Source organism: Chrysochloris asiatica, unplaced genomic scaffold (assembly GCF_000296735.1).
Source record: "Chrysochloris asiatica unplaced genomic scaffold, ChrAsi1.0 scaffold00038, whole genome shotgun sequence".
In the NCBI taxonomy this organism is placed as follows: Eukaryota; Metazoa; Chordata; class Mammalia; order Afrosoricida; family Chrysochloridae; genus Chrysochloris; species Chrysochloris asiatica.
The window spans coordinates 14,720,416-14,738,020 of record NW_006408556.1 but is presented as its reverse complement, the minus strand read 5'-3'; the positions used below and the strand labels follow the sequence as shown (position 1 = coordinate 14,738,020).

Sequence of the window (17,605 nt, the reverse complement as noted above, 5' to 3'; positions counted from 1 at the left end):
GGTCCGACCCATAGCGACCCTGTACAGGGTTTCCGAGGGTGTAAATCTTTACGGGAGTAGAAAGCCTCATCTTTCTCCCGCGGAGTGGCTGGTAGTTTCGAACCGCTGACCTTAAGGTTCGCAGCCCGATTCGTAACCACTACGCTACCAGAGCTCCTTAGTACTAGGTTTTTTAATGTAGCTGGAAATGTTTCTTTAATTTCTTTAATCTTCATCAGTAAGTATTTTAAGTCCTCTTCACATTCAGCAAGCAAGGTGGTATCATCTGCATATCACAAGTAGTTAATGAATCTTCCTCCAATCCTGATGCCACATTTTTCTTCATATAACTCAGCTTCTCGGATTATCTGCTCAGCATACAAGTTGAACAAGTATGGTGAAAGAATACAACCTTGTCGCACACCTTTCTTAATTCTAAACCTTATTTCCTTGTTCTCTACTGCTTCTTGGTCTATGTACAAGTTCCTTATTAGCACTATTAATTGTTCCAGAATACTCATACTCTGCAATGTGGTTCATAGCTTGTCACGATTCACACAGTCGAAAGCCTTTGCATAGTCAATAAAGCACAGATAGACTTCTTTCTGGTATTCTCTGCTTTCAGCCAAGATCCATCAGACATCAGCCATGATATCCCTCGTTCCATATCCTCATCTGAATCCTGCTTGAACCGCTGGCAGTTCCCTGTCAATGTACTGTTTAATTATTTTTGCAAAATTTTACTTGCATTCAATATTAATGATATTACCTGATGGCTTCCACATTACATAAGGTCAGCAGTTCAAACCCACCAGCTACTCCATGGGAGAAAGATGAGGCCGTCTGCTCCCATAAAGATTCACAGTCTGGGAAACCCTATATAAGGTCACTATGAGTCAGAACCAACTCCTTAAGAGTGGGTTTTTATAAGATAATAGCCAAGAAAGGGCTTTGTAGTAATAACAGCAAAACATTAATAATAATACCTAATCAAATACTTACTAACTAAATGCCATCCTGTGTACTTATTCATGTACTAATTTAACCATCACAGTAAGTCTGTGGTGGAAACAACAGCATAGAAAATACATATAGTGACAGGGACAGATCTTGCAAACAGTCCCAAATAAAAATAGTTCTTTAAGAAAGAATTTATCATCTAGAACAATACCCTTGATATAAATTAAAAACACATGCACACAAAACAAAGGTAGTCTATAAAATAAAAAACAAAGATACATGGTGAATGCATGTAAAATGTTTGCTTACCAAGGAAGGGATGGGAAATGGAAATAGGGTATAGAGATTAAAACGGGACAAAGAAACACATACACAGATTGTTGTTAAGTGCTGTCGAGTCAGTTCCGACTCACAGTGACCCTGTTTTCAATGAGCAGCTGGTAGCTTTGAACTGCCGACCTTAGCAGTCCAGTGCTGATCCTACAGTGCCACATGAGTTCACATACACACATACACACCTAAATACATGTTGTCAGCTGCCCTTGAGTCAGCACCTGACTCACAGTGACCCCATGCACAATGGCGTGAAACCACTGTGATTTACAGGCTTTCCATTGGCTGACTTTTTGGAAGCAGCAGAAGTAGACCACCAGTCTCAAGTCTTAGTCTGTGCTCTGTTGAAACCTGTTCATCAAAGCAACACACAAGCCTCCAGGGCCAGATAGTGGAGGCACATTTTCCAGGAATTGAATTTGGGTTCCGTACATACAATAAAAAAAGGGGCTTTGCCTGCACTAAGGGGTGTGGTTAACTCAACCCTCCATACTGGAAGTCCAAAATTAAGGAACTATAAACACAGATTCTCTTATTCTCCCCATTTTACAGATGATAAAACTATAGGTTTAAGCAACTGGGTTTGAATTCAGTTCAAACTTGGCCTCTCCAGGCCTTGGAGGTTGGCAAGAGCTATACCCATCTGCTGCTGTTAAGAGCCATCGAGTCAGTTCTGACTCATAGTGACCCTGTATAGGGTTTCTGAGGAGCAGCTTGTAAGTTTGTACTGCTGATCTTGCGGTTAATAATCTAGTGTTTATCCTTCAGCACCACACCAGGAACGAGAGGCTATTTTATACCTAAGAGAAGAGATGTAGGATGGGGTGCCCAATGGAGCCCATGTGCAAGGCAGACACCCCACAAGGCTGCACTTCCCCCCATCACCACCCCCATCACCTCACCATAAGGACTCGTTGTAGCAGGCGGCGATGCAGGATGGCGGCTGCCCGTAGAGTACCGGCTGCAAAGAACACTGCCCGGAGTAGAGTGCAGAGGGAGTTGACACCAGCAATGGTCGCATAAATGGTGAGGTAGAAACTGACGTCTGAGGAGCCATTGGGGGCAGCTTTAAGCAGAGGGAACACTGGGGCACTGGGTGGTGAGGAGGGGGCTGTGGGTAGCCAAAAGAAGGGCCACTCAGGGGTCCCTTCCCCTCCCCACATCCTCTCTCCCCACCCTCCCTGAGACATAGCCCTTGAAACACCAATCTCCCAACCCTCACTCCTGGCCTAGCAACTCTGAGTGCAGCCCCAGCCACTCACTAGAGGCTTCCAGGGGAGAAGAGCAGCAGCTGGGGAGAGAAGAGCCCTGAGGAAATGGGGCCGGTGGGGGCTGCAGCCTCCTGGGAGCTATTCTTAGCTGTCTTCAGTTGTGAGATCCAGTAGGAGAGCCACCAGTCAGCAGCGTTCCGAGTGGCTGGGTGGGGGCAAAAGGCAGAAAGCTCTGTAAGCCTCCTCTTCTTCCTACTACTCCATCTCTGGTTCCCAGTCTCCTTCATATCCCTGGCCCACCCACCACCCTGGGACTCTTCTCCCAGAACTAGGGGCTTGCCTATTGTCCCAGCTGTTGCCCAGGCTTGGTGAGTCTCTGGGCTTTGGAATGATTAGTACAAAGTGATGGTGGGATGGGCACCCAGAGGACATGCTGGAGTGGGGGTAGAGGGCTCCAGAGCATATGCCCACCTTGCATGAGGAGCAGAGAAAAGAGGATAGCTAGGGCCAGGCACCAGCCCACAGCCTTCCAGTATGCTCGGTACACATGGAAGGCCACGGCGCCCTCCTTTTTACTTTCTTCCTGCAGCAGACGGCTAGATGCATTCTCCTCCATGTCCTGCCCCTCCTGTGCTTTTCCTGGGGTCCATACTGACTGGGCTGTGGCTGCAAGAATCAGGGAGAGGATTAAGTTTGCAGGACAACACTTGAAAACCTCAATGCTTCAGGGGGATAAGCAAGGCTGGTAGAAAACCTAACTCCACAGTTTGGTGACAAAAAGTGAGCTCTTCCACACACACACACCCCCACCCCCACCCCTTGGGCCATACCTGAGTCAGATTTCTGTTCCTCCTCAGCCCAGGCTTTGGGGACTGCTTGTACCAGTGGCAGAATCTCAGAGGGAGGTCCTACAAGGTAGAAGAGGAGTTGTTTTTGGCTTACACCCTGCCTTTCTAAATACCTGTGCAGATTAGACCTCCCATTCTCTCTGGATCTTTGCCCCAGCCCACTTTGGCAGGACCCTGAGCAGGATCCCCAGACTTCAATTCAAGTCTATTCCTCTGCATCTGGAGCCCAACCAGCACAGGCAGAAAATGCTTATCCCTGGAAGAAGAGTCACAGACATCTGTGAGCTCCCATCCAGTCACCTCGTATTATTGCTGCTGTTGTGTGCTTTCAAGTTGACCTGGACTCATGGTGGTCCTACAGGATAGAACTGCCCCATGGGGTGCTTCCTAGGCTGTAAATCTTTAAAGGAGCAAATCACCAGGTCTTTTCTCCCAAGGAGCAGCTGGTGAGTTTGAACTGCCAACTTAAGACTCCCTCACCTCTCATTACTGCAGAACTTTCCCTTCATACTTCATAAACTCCTAACACTCTGGTTGAGCTTCATTTCCTATTTCTCTTCCCACGGTCATGCCACTTGGGATGGACTTTAGAGTTTCTTTTTAACAAAAGGACTGTTCTAAGCTTGGCTTTCTCATCTTCATGGTGATCCAAATTCTCAAAGATCTCAGGCTGGTAGAGCACCCAGTCAAAGCCTGCAAGTCCCCTCTCTAGTGACATTTCACCAATGTGCTCCCCCCTCCCCCCCCCTCCCCACATACACACACACACACTCCAGTTCTCTGAAGCTGAAGTGGATTTCTCATGTGTGATAGTTTAGGCTTTGTGTCAACTTGGCTGGGCCAGGATTCTCAGTGATTTAGCAGTTACGATGAAGTAATCCCCTCCATAATGAAATCTAGTATGATATCACTGGCCCCCCACACACTGTGGTCTAACATGATCAGCTCTGATCTGATGTAACTATCCTGTATGTTGTAAATGCTCACTTCTATGATATGCCTTGTCTCTGGTACTTTCTGGGCATGTTATCAGAAGGGACCAATCCCTGGAGAAGGATATCATACTTGATAAAGTGGAGGTTCAGCTAAAAAGAGGAAGACCACCCGAAGAGATGGCTTAGCATGGTGGCAGCAACAATGGGCTCAAACATAACAATTATGAGGCTAGAACAGGCCTGGGAAGTGTTTTGTTCTGTTGTATGTAGGGTTGCTATGAGTCGGCACTGACCTGACGGCACCTAACAACAACAAAATGTTGTTAATGAGATCAGATACAACCCGTACAAGTAGGTGTATCTTGAGTCAATTTCTTTTGAGATATAAAAGAGATTAAACAAGCAGCAGAGTTCAAAGGCGCCTAATACCAAAAGAAACAAAAGCCAGAAGTAGAGTGCATCATTTGGCTCTGAGGTCCCTGTACTATGAAGCTCATAGATGCAGAGGAAGATTGATACTAAGATAAACGGAGCTCTCTAAGGATTTATGGGCCTACAGGTGCTGAAAGGAGACAAACACCTTCCTCCAGAGCTAATTGAGAGCAAGTCTTTCCTTAGAGCCGGCACTCTGAATTTGGATTTCTAGCCTCCTAAATTGTGAGAAAGATGAGGCTTTCTGCTCCCATAAAGATTTACAGCCTCGGAAACCCTATGTAGGGTCGCTACGTGTCAGAACCAACTCCACGGCACATAACAACAACAAATTATGAGAGAATAAATTTTTGTTTGTTAAAAGCATCCACTTGTGGTATTTCTGTTATAGCAGCTCTAGAAAACTAAGACAACCTGATATAGAAGGAGGCAATGACTGGACCCAGACCACATGTGGAGGGGTGGTTGAGTCTGCACTGTCTCTCTTCCCTGCCATTTCTTGCCAGATAACCCATACTCGGCTGGACTCCTTTCCTGGCTGCTCATATTACCAGCCTGGATGAGGCGTCCGGCTTCCATCAGCAGCACCACGTCAGCCTTCTCCAGATACTCAACCCGGTGGGTGCAGAGCAGCCGTGTAGTGTGGCTCAAGACTCCCAGTATGCACCTATGCAGCAAGTGGTTGGCCACATCTGCATCCACAGCAGCCAGAGGGTCATCAAGAAGATAGAGTTCCTTTTCCTAGGGAAAGATGGGGACATCATGGGCACCAAGTCCCAAGTCCTCTGACCAGACCTCAGAAACTGTCTTCAAGGAAGTCAGAGAAAACAGGCTCAAGGATTTCTGGGAGCTACCATTCTTATCAATGGAGAAAAGATTGAAGATGTCAAGGACTTCATTCTTCTTGGATCAACTATCAACACTTGCGGAAGTAGCAGTCAAGAGATCAGACGACGTATTGCACTGGGCAAATCTGCTGCACAGGAACTTTCTAAAGTGTTGAAGAGCAGAGATGTCAGCTTGAGGACTAAGGTGCGCCTGACCCAGGCCATTGTTTTCAATAGCCTCATATGGATGTGAAAGCTGGACAGTGAATAAGGAGGATCGTAGAAGAATTGATGCCTTTGAGTTGTGGTGTTGGAGGAGAATACTGAAAGTGCCATGGACTGCCAAAAGAACCAATAGATCTGTTTTGGAAGAAGTGCAGCCAGAGTGCTCCTTGGAGGCCAGGATGGCTAAGCTTCGTCTCTCCTACTTTGGACATATTGTCCGGAGGAAACAATCGTTGGAGAAGGATGTCATGCTGGGTAGGGTGGAGGGTCAGAGAAAAAGAGGAAGACCCCCAACGAGATGGATCAGCCAGGTGGCGTCATTGATGGACTCAAGTGTGGCAGCGGTAGTGAGGTTGGCCCAGGATAGGACATTGTTTCGTTCTTCTGTGCATGGGGTCGCTATGAGTCGGTTCCGACTCAATGGCACCTGACAACAACAACAACCCTTACAGCAGTAGAGTGGTAGGTTAGACCAGAGGATGAACTTTTCTTTGGCGAAAACCAGTGCCTGATGACTAGTACTCAGCTTTGCTGGGTCCCAGTTCCTCAATGTTTTAATGGGCTTAAAATTCTGCCTTGAATCCACAAGCGGGGAATGGGATGGCCACGGGACCAATGCCTCCAAATCATGAAGGGGGAAGAGAAGAAACTGGACACTGATGAAACATCCCTACCCCCCTCTCTGTCAAGCTCCCAAGGCTCCTGTTTCCCTTTAATTCCCGGCCCATTCCCACACTTAACTTACCTGGTAGACAGCCCGAGCAAGGGCAATCCGGGCCCGCTGTCCCCCGCTGAGGGTCACACCCTTCTCCCCTACCTCTGTCAGGTCTCCTGCAGGCAGGATCTGAGGGAACAGGCCCCCAAAACAGTATTGGTCAGAGAGCAACATCAGTATCTTCTACCCGATTTCCTATCTATGCCTTTGCAGGGAAGACATGGCAGAAGTCCAAACAACCTTGAACTTGAGGAGACTGAACTTGAATTTGGGATGAGTGAGCCACAGGGAACAGGTGATGACTCCAACAACTACTAGCATATACTGAACACTTATTATTGTGCTTGGCACATTCTCTCATTCAACCCTCACAATAACCTCATAAAATTGGTATTATTTCCTTTGCACAACAAGGAGACCAAGGTTGAAACAGTTAAGTTAACAAGACCAAAGGTCTATGGTTAATAAAGGCAGGACGAAGTCCCAGATTCTTAGCTACTCTGCTCCACTTACAACCCTGCCTTTATAACAGGCAAGGATGATGAACAAATTCAATGAGAGCTTTCAAAAGTTTTAAAGGAAGGCTGTACCCTGAGCCTTCCTGTGGCCTCAAGAGTCCCCAAGGGCTCATTTCCAAAGGACCACCTGTGGACCTCTGTGATGGTGGTGAGTCCCGTCCAAGAAAAGCTTTATTACTGATCTCTTTTCTTAGTGCCTAGGACAGTGTCTAATACTCAGCAGGCATTTGGGACATGCTTGATGTAAAGACAAATAATAAATGAACACAGGATGCTCCATGGTCAATTTCAAAGGCCCTCCTTATTTTAGGGCAGTTCAAGTTGATCTGAGCAGGCTGGTGGTGATGATGTGCCATGGAGTCGTTTCCAACTCATAGTGACCCTGTACAGGGTTTCCGAGGTTGTAAATTGTTACGGGAGCAGAAAGCCTCATCTTCCTCCCGCGTAACAGCTGGTCGTTTTGAACTGCTGACCCTGAGGTTAGCAGCCTGGTTCATGGTAGTCCTGGACTGGGGAAGGGGATGGATGGGGAAGTCATGAGAGAAATCTAAAATCTCTTGCCCTTTTAAGTTAGTACTCTGGATGGGAAGAATCCAATGAGCTTCTCAGGCTTCCCTAAGGTAGACCAGGCTCTTCCAAGCCTTCTCTGAGGGTCTCCTGAATTGGAACCAGTAGCTAAATCTATGCATAGAGTGAGGTTTCACTAGTTTCAGAGGCTTCAGAGCTCTTACAACTATTGTGTGGAACATCTAGTCATCACTCCCTCTCTGGGCCTTAGGGGAAGGGGGCACCAAGCAGCTGGACACTCTCAGAGGATGAAAAACTGATGGCTAGTGCTACAGAATGATGCCTGATTTGGAGGAGCCCGTCCCTAGAGAAGCAAGTCTCTGACTTGGGGTGTCAGGGACAGATGGGGAAGCTGGAAGCCAAAGAGGTTTCAGGATTAGGCACTCACGCTGAGGTCATCGTTGAGAGCGCAGGCCTCTAGCACTTTTCTGTACAGCTGGGCGTCAAATGGCTTTCCAAAGAGGATGTTGTCTCGGATGGTGGCAAACTGAATCCAGGGTTCCTGGGTGGCCAGACCAAAGCCCTTGGACATCCCTGACACTGCCACCTGCCCACATAGCCTGCAGAGAGTCAGGCCAACAACATGAGGGTAAGCTCCCCACTGGGTCTCTCTACTCCCAGCCCCGCCTCCAGGATGCCTCTCTAGACTTGTGCCTTCCACATGTGCCTTCTACAGCTTGCCATCAAGTTGTATGTAGAGTAGAATTGCTCCACAGGGTTTAAAGGTTGTAACTGTTTGGAAGCAGATTGTCAGATGTCTTCAGAGGAGCCTCTGGGTGGGTTTGAACTGTCAACCCTTCAGCTAGAAGCTGGAACACTCAACTGTTTGCATAAAGCTCCCTTTTACATTACATGGCTTTCTGATTTAGAAGCAGTGAGGTTGAGGGCAACTGAGTGAAGCTCATTCTAGAATAGGATGCAATGACACTGATTTTTGGCTATCATGGGGTCCCTAAACCAAACAGCTGTCATATCTGGGAAGATAGCTCAGTGGCTCAGAAGACAGGGTAGTTCCCACACAGTACGCATTTTGACATTAAGACAAGAAGGCTCTTCTCAAACCTATAGTTCGCTCTGGATCCCTTTCTATTACAACCCCATTTTCTGAAAACGTAGTTGATGTTGGATGCTCCCATTTCTTTTCTTTGCTCACTACTATACAAGTGGGCTTCAAAAACGGAAAGATTAGGGAATTTTTTTCACGAACTTTTTGAAGCCCTCTCATAGTACTTACAACACTTGGGTGTAATGATTGTGATGATTCTGTTTTGCCTATTTCTCCATTACTGGATTGAAAATTCTTCTAAGAAAGGGACCATGTCTGGTTTGTCTTGGTTCCCTTGGCCCCTAAAAAGGTGCCTGCCACATAGCAGGAGCTCAGTAGATGTTTTCTAAATGGCCAAGGACGAGGGTGCACTGGGGACTGATTACCTGTGGAGCTCCCCAGCGATGGCTGCCAGCAGTGAGCTCTTCCCACTGCCCACCTTCCCCACGATGCCCACCAGGAAACCCTGCAAGGAAGCAACATATGTAAGTGTCCACTGCTCACAGGGAGAAAGACAGAGTGGGCAACCATCTCCCTCTGGAAGGTTTGGGCAGCCAATCATAGTGTTGAGATTTCTTATCTCTCGATCCCAGTTAATCTGTAGGGAAAGAATTCTCCACCCAGTTGGCTGAGCTGTGTCTCTGGGACTGCTGGATCTAGAGAAGTGGGGTATTTTAGTCCCCACTCAGAGTAGCTGTTTCCACATGTGTGAAGGGTCTCTGAAGGGGAGAAGCATGGCAGAGAGATGGGGAGGACAACTGCCCAAGGATTTCCAAGGCAAGCTCAGGACAGATATCCCAGAACAGATAGACAGGAATGGGGAGGGAAGAATTCCAGACTTTGGAACCCAGATGCTGGGTTTGCAAAGTCTGCCTGCGGCCAGATTTCCATCACGGCAAAAAGCTGAGCTTTGTGCAGGTGCAGATTTGTGACTTATAAAACGTTGTTTTCCAATAATTTCCTTAGTTGTAACATATGAGAGGGGCTTCAAAAAAGTTCGTGGGAAAATTCCATTATCCTTTAATTCAATTTTTCCATGAACTTTTTGAAAGCCCCCTTGTATATTCATGGAGATATCTCCCAGCTCAAGAAAAAGAATTTTTTTTTCCTTCTCTGAAATCTGGGGTGGGAGACCCAGAACTATCGTCTGTGATGCCCCACCCTGCCAGTCAGGGCTGACCTGTCTGTGACTGGGTGCCAGATCAATTTGAGACCCCCTTTCCCAAGAATCTATCTGGGATTCTGCCCAGGAGGCAGTTTCTCGCCTCTTGGCTGCAGCTTGTAAGTGGGAGGGCTCCCTGCAGTCACATCTGCTCAGTAGAGAGTGAGTCCACAGAGAGGCGCAAATGAGGCAAATCCAGAGAGAGAGGCAAATGGAAGGCAGAGAACTGTGCGAGTTGAAGCCACGTTCTGGGTCATTTCTGGAATCTGGCTGCACTCTGATCTTTGGGTTCTATAATTCATCTCTATATTCTTATAAATTCTTGTTTGCTGAAGCTAGCTCTAGTGGGTTTCTATGGCTTATGTCCAAAAGAGTCCCAACTAACAAATGAGTAAAATTCCTTTGAAAAAATTCTAGCCTTGTCTTGCCTGAACTAAGAGGGAAAACAAAAAGATAGACAGCCCTAGCCAGAAATGTGAGCCAAATGTGGTGGAGGCAGTTTAGTTGACACTAGAGAAAGCTGGGTTGAGCTATGGGGCAAGGGGTTGGGGAGAGGTCAGGAGAGAGTGAAAACTTAGACTGGGGGTACACAGGAGACGCAGCCCTGACAGGAATGCTTCCTTCAAGTTCTGCTTTGACTGTGCTGAGATGTGAGTCACAGGGTGTGATTCCTTTTCACTGGACTAAACAGAGGATCCGGCTCACCTGCAAAATCTGTTTTGGAAGGGAACGCTGGGTCCCTAGCCTGGGGCAATGCTGGAGATGCCCTAGGGTTAGTTCTGAATGCTGTAGCCTATGAGGGACAAGGAGAGACATGTTGGTCTGGACTGGATGGATGTCTAAAGGCCAGAGAGAGATGTGACTACTCTGAAAAAACTGTGTGGAGAAGGCGATTCAGAGATGAGGAACCATCTCTTTTGAGATTAGAGAGCCTGCCCACCAGAACTCCTTCAGTGCTTCCAAAAACCATTAGATTTGCAAGGTCATCAGCTATGATCAACTCAATCCTTTTTAGCTGCTACTGATCCCCATCTCCTCAGTCAGTCAGGGGACTCTCCCAGGGTAATCTCATCACGAACCTTCTTCACTTCAAGGTGACTGATGAAGGTCTCCTGGCTGCTTCCAACTGGGTCCCACGAGAACAGGGCTCCATGCAGCTCCAATACTGTAGATGGTTCTGTGGGGAGGTCTGAACGAGGAAGAGACCATTCAACTTGGGTTCTTAACCCACTTACCTGTTTGTACATGTCATCGGTTCATTTGCTCCTTATCTACCTGCTCAGAGTGAATTCATTCTTAGTTTTGGTATGAAAGACACTACCCATCCTCAACCCCACCGCAAGAGCTAGTCGCTTGCTTTGCATGGATTCTGCTGCTTCTGGCACATCTTGGTAGTATATATGTGTAGTGTGCCCCCTCCTTATTCTGTGTCAGGTCCTGTCTTCTAGCTTCCCATTACCTGGGTTGTAGTAAGCCTGAGGGTTGTGGTTTGGAAGGTCAAGGAAACGCTGGATCCGATCCAAGGACACACTGGCCTCCAGAAGTCCATTGATCACCCACGGGAAGTTGTTGAGGGGAAGGACAAGCATGCGCACCAGTGCCAGGGCTGTGAATACCTAAGCAGGGTGGAAGGGGGTAGGGACAGGGGGTTATAAGAGAGCCTGCTCTATGGATATCCCCAAGGAAAAGTCTGTTGAGGGAAGACGAAGGCAGTGGCAGAACTGAGGGCATAGCAGGTCAACCCTTGGATTAGAGGGGGCAAAGGTGGCTATTCCAAGAAACCTAGACATTTCAGATCTGTTACTCTAGGAATCCAAGTTGCAGCTTGATGAGATCACAGTCGAGTTCATTTTGAGACCTCTTCAGAATTTTTAAGCAGCAATATCATCTAGTCTTGGCCAGACACAGCACTGGATCATGGATTCCTCCCCTCCCCCTCAAAGCCATCAGAAGGAAGATAAGAGCATCTAACTCTAATACTAGTGTGGTGCTGTGGGTTAATGTGCTAGACTGCAAGTTCAGTTTGAACAACAAGATCAGATGTTTAAGCTCACCAACTGCTCTGTGGAAATGCTATACCCTGGTTGCTATGAGTCAGAATCGACTCGACAACACTTAACAACAACCCCAAACTTGAGTCGGACTGGAAATTGGAAAGGGAAGATGAATTCCTTCAGAGGGGAGCTTATGTATGAATATCCAACGTCCCAGAGAAAAAGACCCCTTTAGAGAATCGCCTTTCAGTTGGAAAAGAATGAAGCAGCAGCATTAGATGCCCGAGTCCACTTCTCCACTCCATAGCAGTATCTCCCCTCCCTTGCAAACTTGTCCTCACCTTGGTGGCAGTGAGCTGGTGTCCCAGGAGGACATAGGTGATGAAGACGACGATGGAGATGACAACAGGCAGAGCAGCCCACAGGTACACACAGGCTGCATCCAGGTATTTGATGACCTGCAGTCGCCCCAGCTCTCGAGTCCGGCAGGCCTCTACTCGGGTCCCCAGTGCCTGCTCCCACCCACAGAACTTGATGACCCGCATGCCACTCAGTAGCTCTGTCATAAGCTAGGGAGAGAGGACAAGGAGCAACGTGAAGTAGAGACATACTGCTCAGGCATCTTCTCCTCTGTCATGTCTTCCCAGGCTTCCGACAGAATGTTGACTACTCTAAGCTTCTAGATACTCTGTATTCTCCTAACCCTATTTATTTTTTTTATCTTGTTTCAATCCTTTCTGGAAATTCTACTCCTCGAACCCTTCTTCTGAGACCCTGGGGTGTTTCCTTTCGTTACCCCACCATATGCCTCCTGGTGTGGCACTGTAGGATAGGCATTGGACTTCGAACCAAAAGGTCAGCAGTTCAAATCCACCAGCTGTTCCTATACAGGGTTGCTATGAGTTGGAACCAACTCAATGACACTTAACAAATGCACCTCTTGGGGACAAGTTGGTCAGGAGGACCCACCCATTAGTGCTCTAAGTTGTTCCTGTAAAAGGTTGACAATAGTGCTATACAGACCCCTCAGGACTGCCCTCCCCAGTAAAGGTACCCAATCACTGGAGAACCTGAAACAGATTCGGTGAGACCCTTAGTGTCTAGTTAGCCCAGGCAGGAAAGCAACCCACTCCCTTCTCTATAGCCCACCTCCAAGAGGTAGCTGGGTTCCCCTGGACTCTCCACACAGTCATAAGGCAGGGGGGTCAATGCCTTTGACAAAGAGATAGGAGACTTGGGTCCTGGTTCGATCACTAAAAGCCATCTAGTCCCAGAGAGATTATTTCCAATCTCCTAGGGTTACTGTTTAGATCCACATGAGCTAATACTATAATAATTTGTTAATGGAACACATTTATTTAGCACTTAATTTGTGACATGCACTGTGCTAAGCATTATCTCAAGTGAAATTTACAACAATCGAATGAAGCAAGCTATTATTATACTCCCGGAGAAGTTAATGATTAGTCTGAGGGACTGAACTAGTAAGTGGTAAGACCAGCATTTGAACCCAGATCTGTCATTCTCTAGTCTGAGCTCTTAACTTCTATATTGTGCTCACCTTTTCAGGCAGTATACATGGGAGGACCCCAAGGACTGGGATGCTAGAAGGGGTCTTCAGCTTGTTAGGGAATCCCCAGCAATGTCTCACCTTGACCCGAGCATCTTTGTGCTGTAGCATCACTTGGTTGCTGGCCATGATGCGTGTGGCAATCACCTTGTTGACAGGTACCAGCAGCAGTGCCAGGACCAGACCACCCACAAAGGCTATGCCCACCTGCACGTACAGTAGGTAGAGGGTAATGGCCAGCTGCAGAGGTAGGCCCCAGGCCTCATGGAAGCTCCCAGCAAAGTTGAGTAGCCGTTCAGAGTCTGTGCCCAATAGGTTAAGGGCCTCACCAGCAGGAGGGCGGCTGGGCCCTAATTGTAAAGCCTTTCGGTATAGGGTGTCCAGCACAGCCCCCCGTGCCTGGAGGGTCACCTTCCGTACTTCATACCCATATTGGTTCTGCAGCACAGCACCAACCACAGCCCCGCTGGACAGCCCCAGGGCATAGAACAGACCTTGACTTAGGGGTTCCTGCTTGTCCTCTAGGAAGCCCACCAGTAGGGACAACAGCAGGGGACCTGAGAAGCCCAACATAGTTGCCACCAGTTTCAGCAGTCCAAGCACCAAGTAGCGTTGCCCAAAGGCCCTGTAAAGGGCTCTCCACAGTCGGGCTCCCTCATGCCAGTGTGCCTGGAAGATCCGGGCCAGATAGGTGGGATGCAGCCTGTGGGGGAGGCGGCAAGTGTCCTGGGGCTGCTGGAGCTCTCCACGGGCCCCACGGGCCAGCAGGGGTGCCAGCCAGGCATAGGAAAAGCGTGACAGCCAACTCTCGCCATCTTCAGCCACCTCAGGTTCCTGCCTCTCGGGCAGGAGGGGCTCTTGGGGCCAGGGTTCCCGCTGTACCCCAGGGGCTGCCCAGCCCAGTCCATAGGCTAAGAGTGCAGCCAGTTGCAGGACGAGAAAGCATAGGCGGGCAAGGGGCCCTGGGAGAAGTGGGGGATAAAGTGTGCCTCGTTGGCAGTGCCATAGCAGGGTCAGCACCAGGGCTGGGGCTGGTAGGAAGGCAGCCAGAGCCAAGACCAAGGGACCCCGGGAGTGGCCGTGAAGGGAACGGGCCCATGCCCGAAGGGCCAAGCTGTGACTGATCCAGGCTACAGCTGCCACACCCGCTGCTAACACCTCTAGCTCTATGGGCCCTGGTCCTGCCCCTGGTGGCAGGGCAGCTGGAAGGAGGTCTAGCAGAGGGAAAATAGAAAGCAGGAAGGACGTTGTGAGTCGGAGACGCCAGCCTGGGCTGCAGGGTAGGATGTAATCTGGACTCCTGGGGATGAAGGGAAAGAGAAAAGGAGGCACATTGTGGCTGACTCAGGGCCCAGGCCTAGGCCTCACCTCTTGTTTATCTAGAGGGAATCAACTTTTTTTCCAATCTTGCACACCTTATCCCTACCCCACATTACCCTAGAGCCCAGGGCCTTTTCTCCCAGGAAGTCTTCTCAGATTAGCTAAACATATGATCTAATAAACCATTTAATTTATTCTTTTACTACAGGTACTAAAATTTTTTGAGCTAAGGGTATATCTAATATGAAAACTCTAAAACAAAACCCTAAATTTTCATACAGATAATCACTGTTGTTGTTAAATGCCGTGGAGATGGTTCCAATCCATATCAACTCAGTATAGGGTTTCCATGGAACGGCTGGAAAACTTGGACTGCAGACCTCATGGATCAAACCGACTTGGCAGTCCAGCGCATTAACCCACAATGCCACACCAGGACCCTATTAGCATATGATTATTTATTTAAAAAATACATTTATCCACCTAAGGTAATCCTTGAATTTATCTGAAGCACTATTAGATAGATAAAATGTGATTTGCATATATCGTTCAACCTAAATTTTATGAAGCTTAGAATATTCTACCCTGTCTCTACAATGATGGTAGAGGATTGTGTGAATCATCCTTCTAACTTCTTCACCTGAAGAACTCTTTTCTTCAGCTTTATCTGTATCTTTTTGGCATGCAAAATTGAATAAATAAAAAAAGGCAATTCATTTGCATCTAAGAACCTTGTGCAAGAAAACAACCTCAGCAGTGAATACTAGAACGCTATTGAAGGTCTGTTGTAACTTTTGTTGGCAAGGCTGAGTTACTGAAAAAGTTGTCACAGACTAAAATGCTTTGGTCCAGCTGATGACAGTTTTATGGAGGAGTTGGTTAGAATCAAATCTGACCTTTAATGATTTACTTTCCTTAAATGTGGGGATAGTAGGAAATTGGGCCCTTTGGGGCAGGTATGCTGGCCCCAAGTTAGCCACCAACACATTTCAAGACCTTGGGCAAGTTTCCTTCTCACTCTATATCTCATTATTCCCATCAGTACAGTGAGGAGCGTGGGTTCAAAGCCTTCTGGGGTCCTTTCCAGTCTGAGGGCCCAGGTCTCTCTCTTTTTACAGACACACAAAAGCCTGATAGTGAAGTGAGATACACAACATCTTTTATTTACATGTTGGTCTCTCTTGCCTTATTACAAGACTGCAAGTTTCTGAAGGACTGGGTGTCCATAGATAGATATTCTCCTGAGCAGGCTGTGGATGTCTGTGCTGACTAACCCTCTCTGGACTTCTGGGTAATAAACAAATCAAGATTCCCTTCAGACCAAGAAGATTGACAGCATTTCTTAAAAGGAATCTATAAGTCCTTAATTCTTCTTGATAAAGATATTCCACCCCACCCTACCCACATCAGACTGGGAGGCCTCAGACTAGGAGGCGCCAAAGATAGAGACTACTTTCCCCTCCTACCTTTTTATCAATTAGAATGAGACTAATTTTAGCCAATTCTAGCCAGAGAGGACTAAATACAAAATTAAGGTAAGTTTAGCCCTCACATCTTATAGCTGGAACTAGGGAAGATTTAAGTTTTTTAATTTTCAGCTTTTCTTTCTTCACTGAGTCTACATTAGCTTTTCTTAGCCTAAGTGCACTGAGATTCATGGAAGAAGTGGTAAGAAACTGAACCTACAACCTAAATACAAGTCATTTTTTTGGTTAAAAACATTTTCCCACCCAATTTTAACTCCAATTCATGGCAAGTGTTCTTGGGCATCTGAAAATCTGTAATACTAATGTGTCTACCACGCAAAGAGCCTTTAAAGATGTGCCAGACACATTTTAAAATGTGTTATATGCTCCAAGGCATGATCTAATTAATACAAATCTCTCAACAATGCTAAGAGGCTCAGAGAAAGTAAGTAACTTGTCCAAGAACAGCCACACACTTGGCAAGATTTTATTCTATTTTTTCCCGACCCCAGAGATATTCCTATTCTGTTGACACTGGCAGTGAGATGTAGGTTGTGGGTGAGTCCTACATGCACAGCTGGACAAATGTCTTGTGCTCATCTCTACCCACCTCGGAGTGCCCAGGTAGCAGGCGCTGAGCACGGCGAGGAGTGCGTGGGGCAGGGCGCTGAGTACCAGCTGGGTGAAGCAGTGGCCCGTGGTGCCCCCCTCCCACAGCGGGAGCGGCAGCGCGGAACTGGTACCGCATAGCTGGGCCAGGAGACGTTCCATGGAAGCCTCACCTGCGGGGAAGGCCATCAGTTGGGATGGGGGTGGTGGTGAAGAGGTACCAAAAGGAAGGAGAACCCGGGTCCCCAAGGTAAGGTCCAGGTAGGGAGCTGGATGAGATGCAGACCAGGAACGAGGGAGGCCGTGCGCCGCAACAGAGAACCCAGCCAGTCTACTCGCTTCCAACCCCGCCCTCGGGCAGGGACCTCCCCTAGCTTCCGTTCCGAAGCCAGACCCCGTCAGTTCTCGCGGTACCTCAAGGGGTAGAAAAAAATGGAAATTTCTCTTCTCAGAGATGGAGAATTTCTGGCCGCTGATTACCCACCCAACCGTCCCAATTTCACCACTCCCTTGGACCGGAACCTCTAACCTGAAGCGGTTGCTTTCCACCGGAACCTGAAATCCAAAGCACTGATGGATACAAACGCAACGTGCAGCCGGATCCGGGTCTGGCCAGACTTGCTTGGCGCCCCCTAAAGGCGGGAAGACCTCTCAAAAGAAGCTGTTCGCCCCTCCCATACGCAGGGTCTCTGCGCGCTTGTGCGCCGCTCACGGCATCGGATGCCCTGTCTTTCTGGCACACCACCGCTGTATGTAGCACCTTTGTATGGAGAACGTTTACGCCATCCCACTTGCCTGGTGTTTGATCAAGTGGGACATCACTCACACACTGCCACCATGTACAATACACGCTCCTATCTCTCATGTGCCTTGCACTCTCATTCTTAAC

General features: G+C 48.0%; 1 protein-coding gene across 1 annotated transcript in view; it reads right to left on the bottom strand.

Annotated features, from left to right (window-relative positions):
• ABCC10 (ATP-binding cassette, sub-family C (CFTR/MRP), member 10) overlaps positions 1–16,885 on the bottom strand; it is a 23,823-nt gene extending 6,938 nt beyond the window's left edge. Inside the window, exons 1-13 of the mRNA XM_006860599.1 lie at positions 16,718–16,885; positions 13,403–14,621; positions 12,093–12,320; positions 11,217–11,373; positions 10,837–10,946; positions 8,982–9,061; positions 7,939–8,110; positions 6,496–6,594; positions 5,250–5,439; positions 3,314–3,391; positions 2,955–3,149; positions 2,535–2,688; positions 2,175–2,364 (exon numbers count right to left, since the gene is read on the bottom strand). Of these exons, the coding sequence (XP_006860661.1) occupies positions 2,175–2,364; positions 2,535–2,688; positions 2,955–3,149; positions 3,314–3,391; positions 5,250–5,439; positions 6,496–6,594; positions 7,939–8,110; positions 8,982–9,061; positions 10,837–10,946; positions 11,217–11,373; positions 12,093–12,320; positions 13,403–14,621; positions 16,718–16,878 (3,033 nt within the window). The 5' untranslated portion in view covers positions 16,879–16,885. The remainder of the gene's footprint in view (positions 1–2,174; positions 2,365–2,534; positions 2,689–2,954; positions 3,150–3,313; positions 3,392–5,249; positions 5,440–6,495; positions 6,595–7,938; positions 8,111–8,981; positions 9,062–10,836; positions 10,947–11,216; positions 11,374–12,092; positions 12,321–13,402; positions 14,622–16,717) is intronic.
• Between the last annotated feature and the right edge of the window lie 720 nt (positions 16,886–17,605).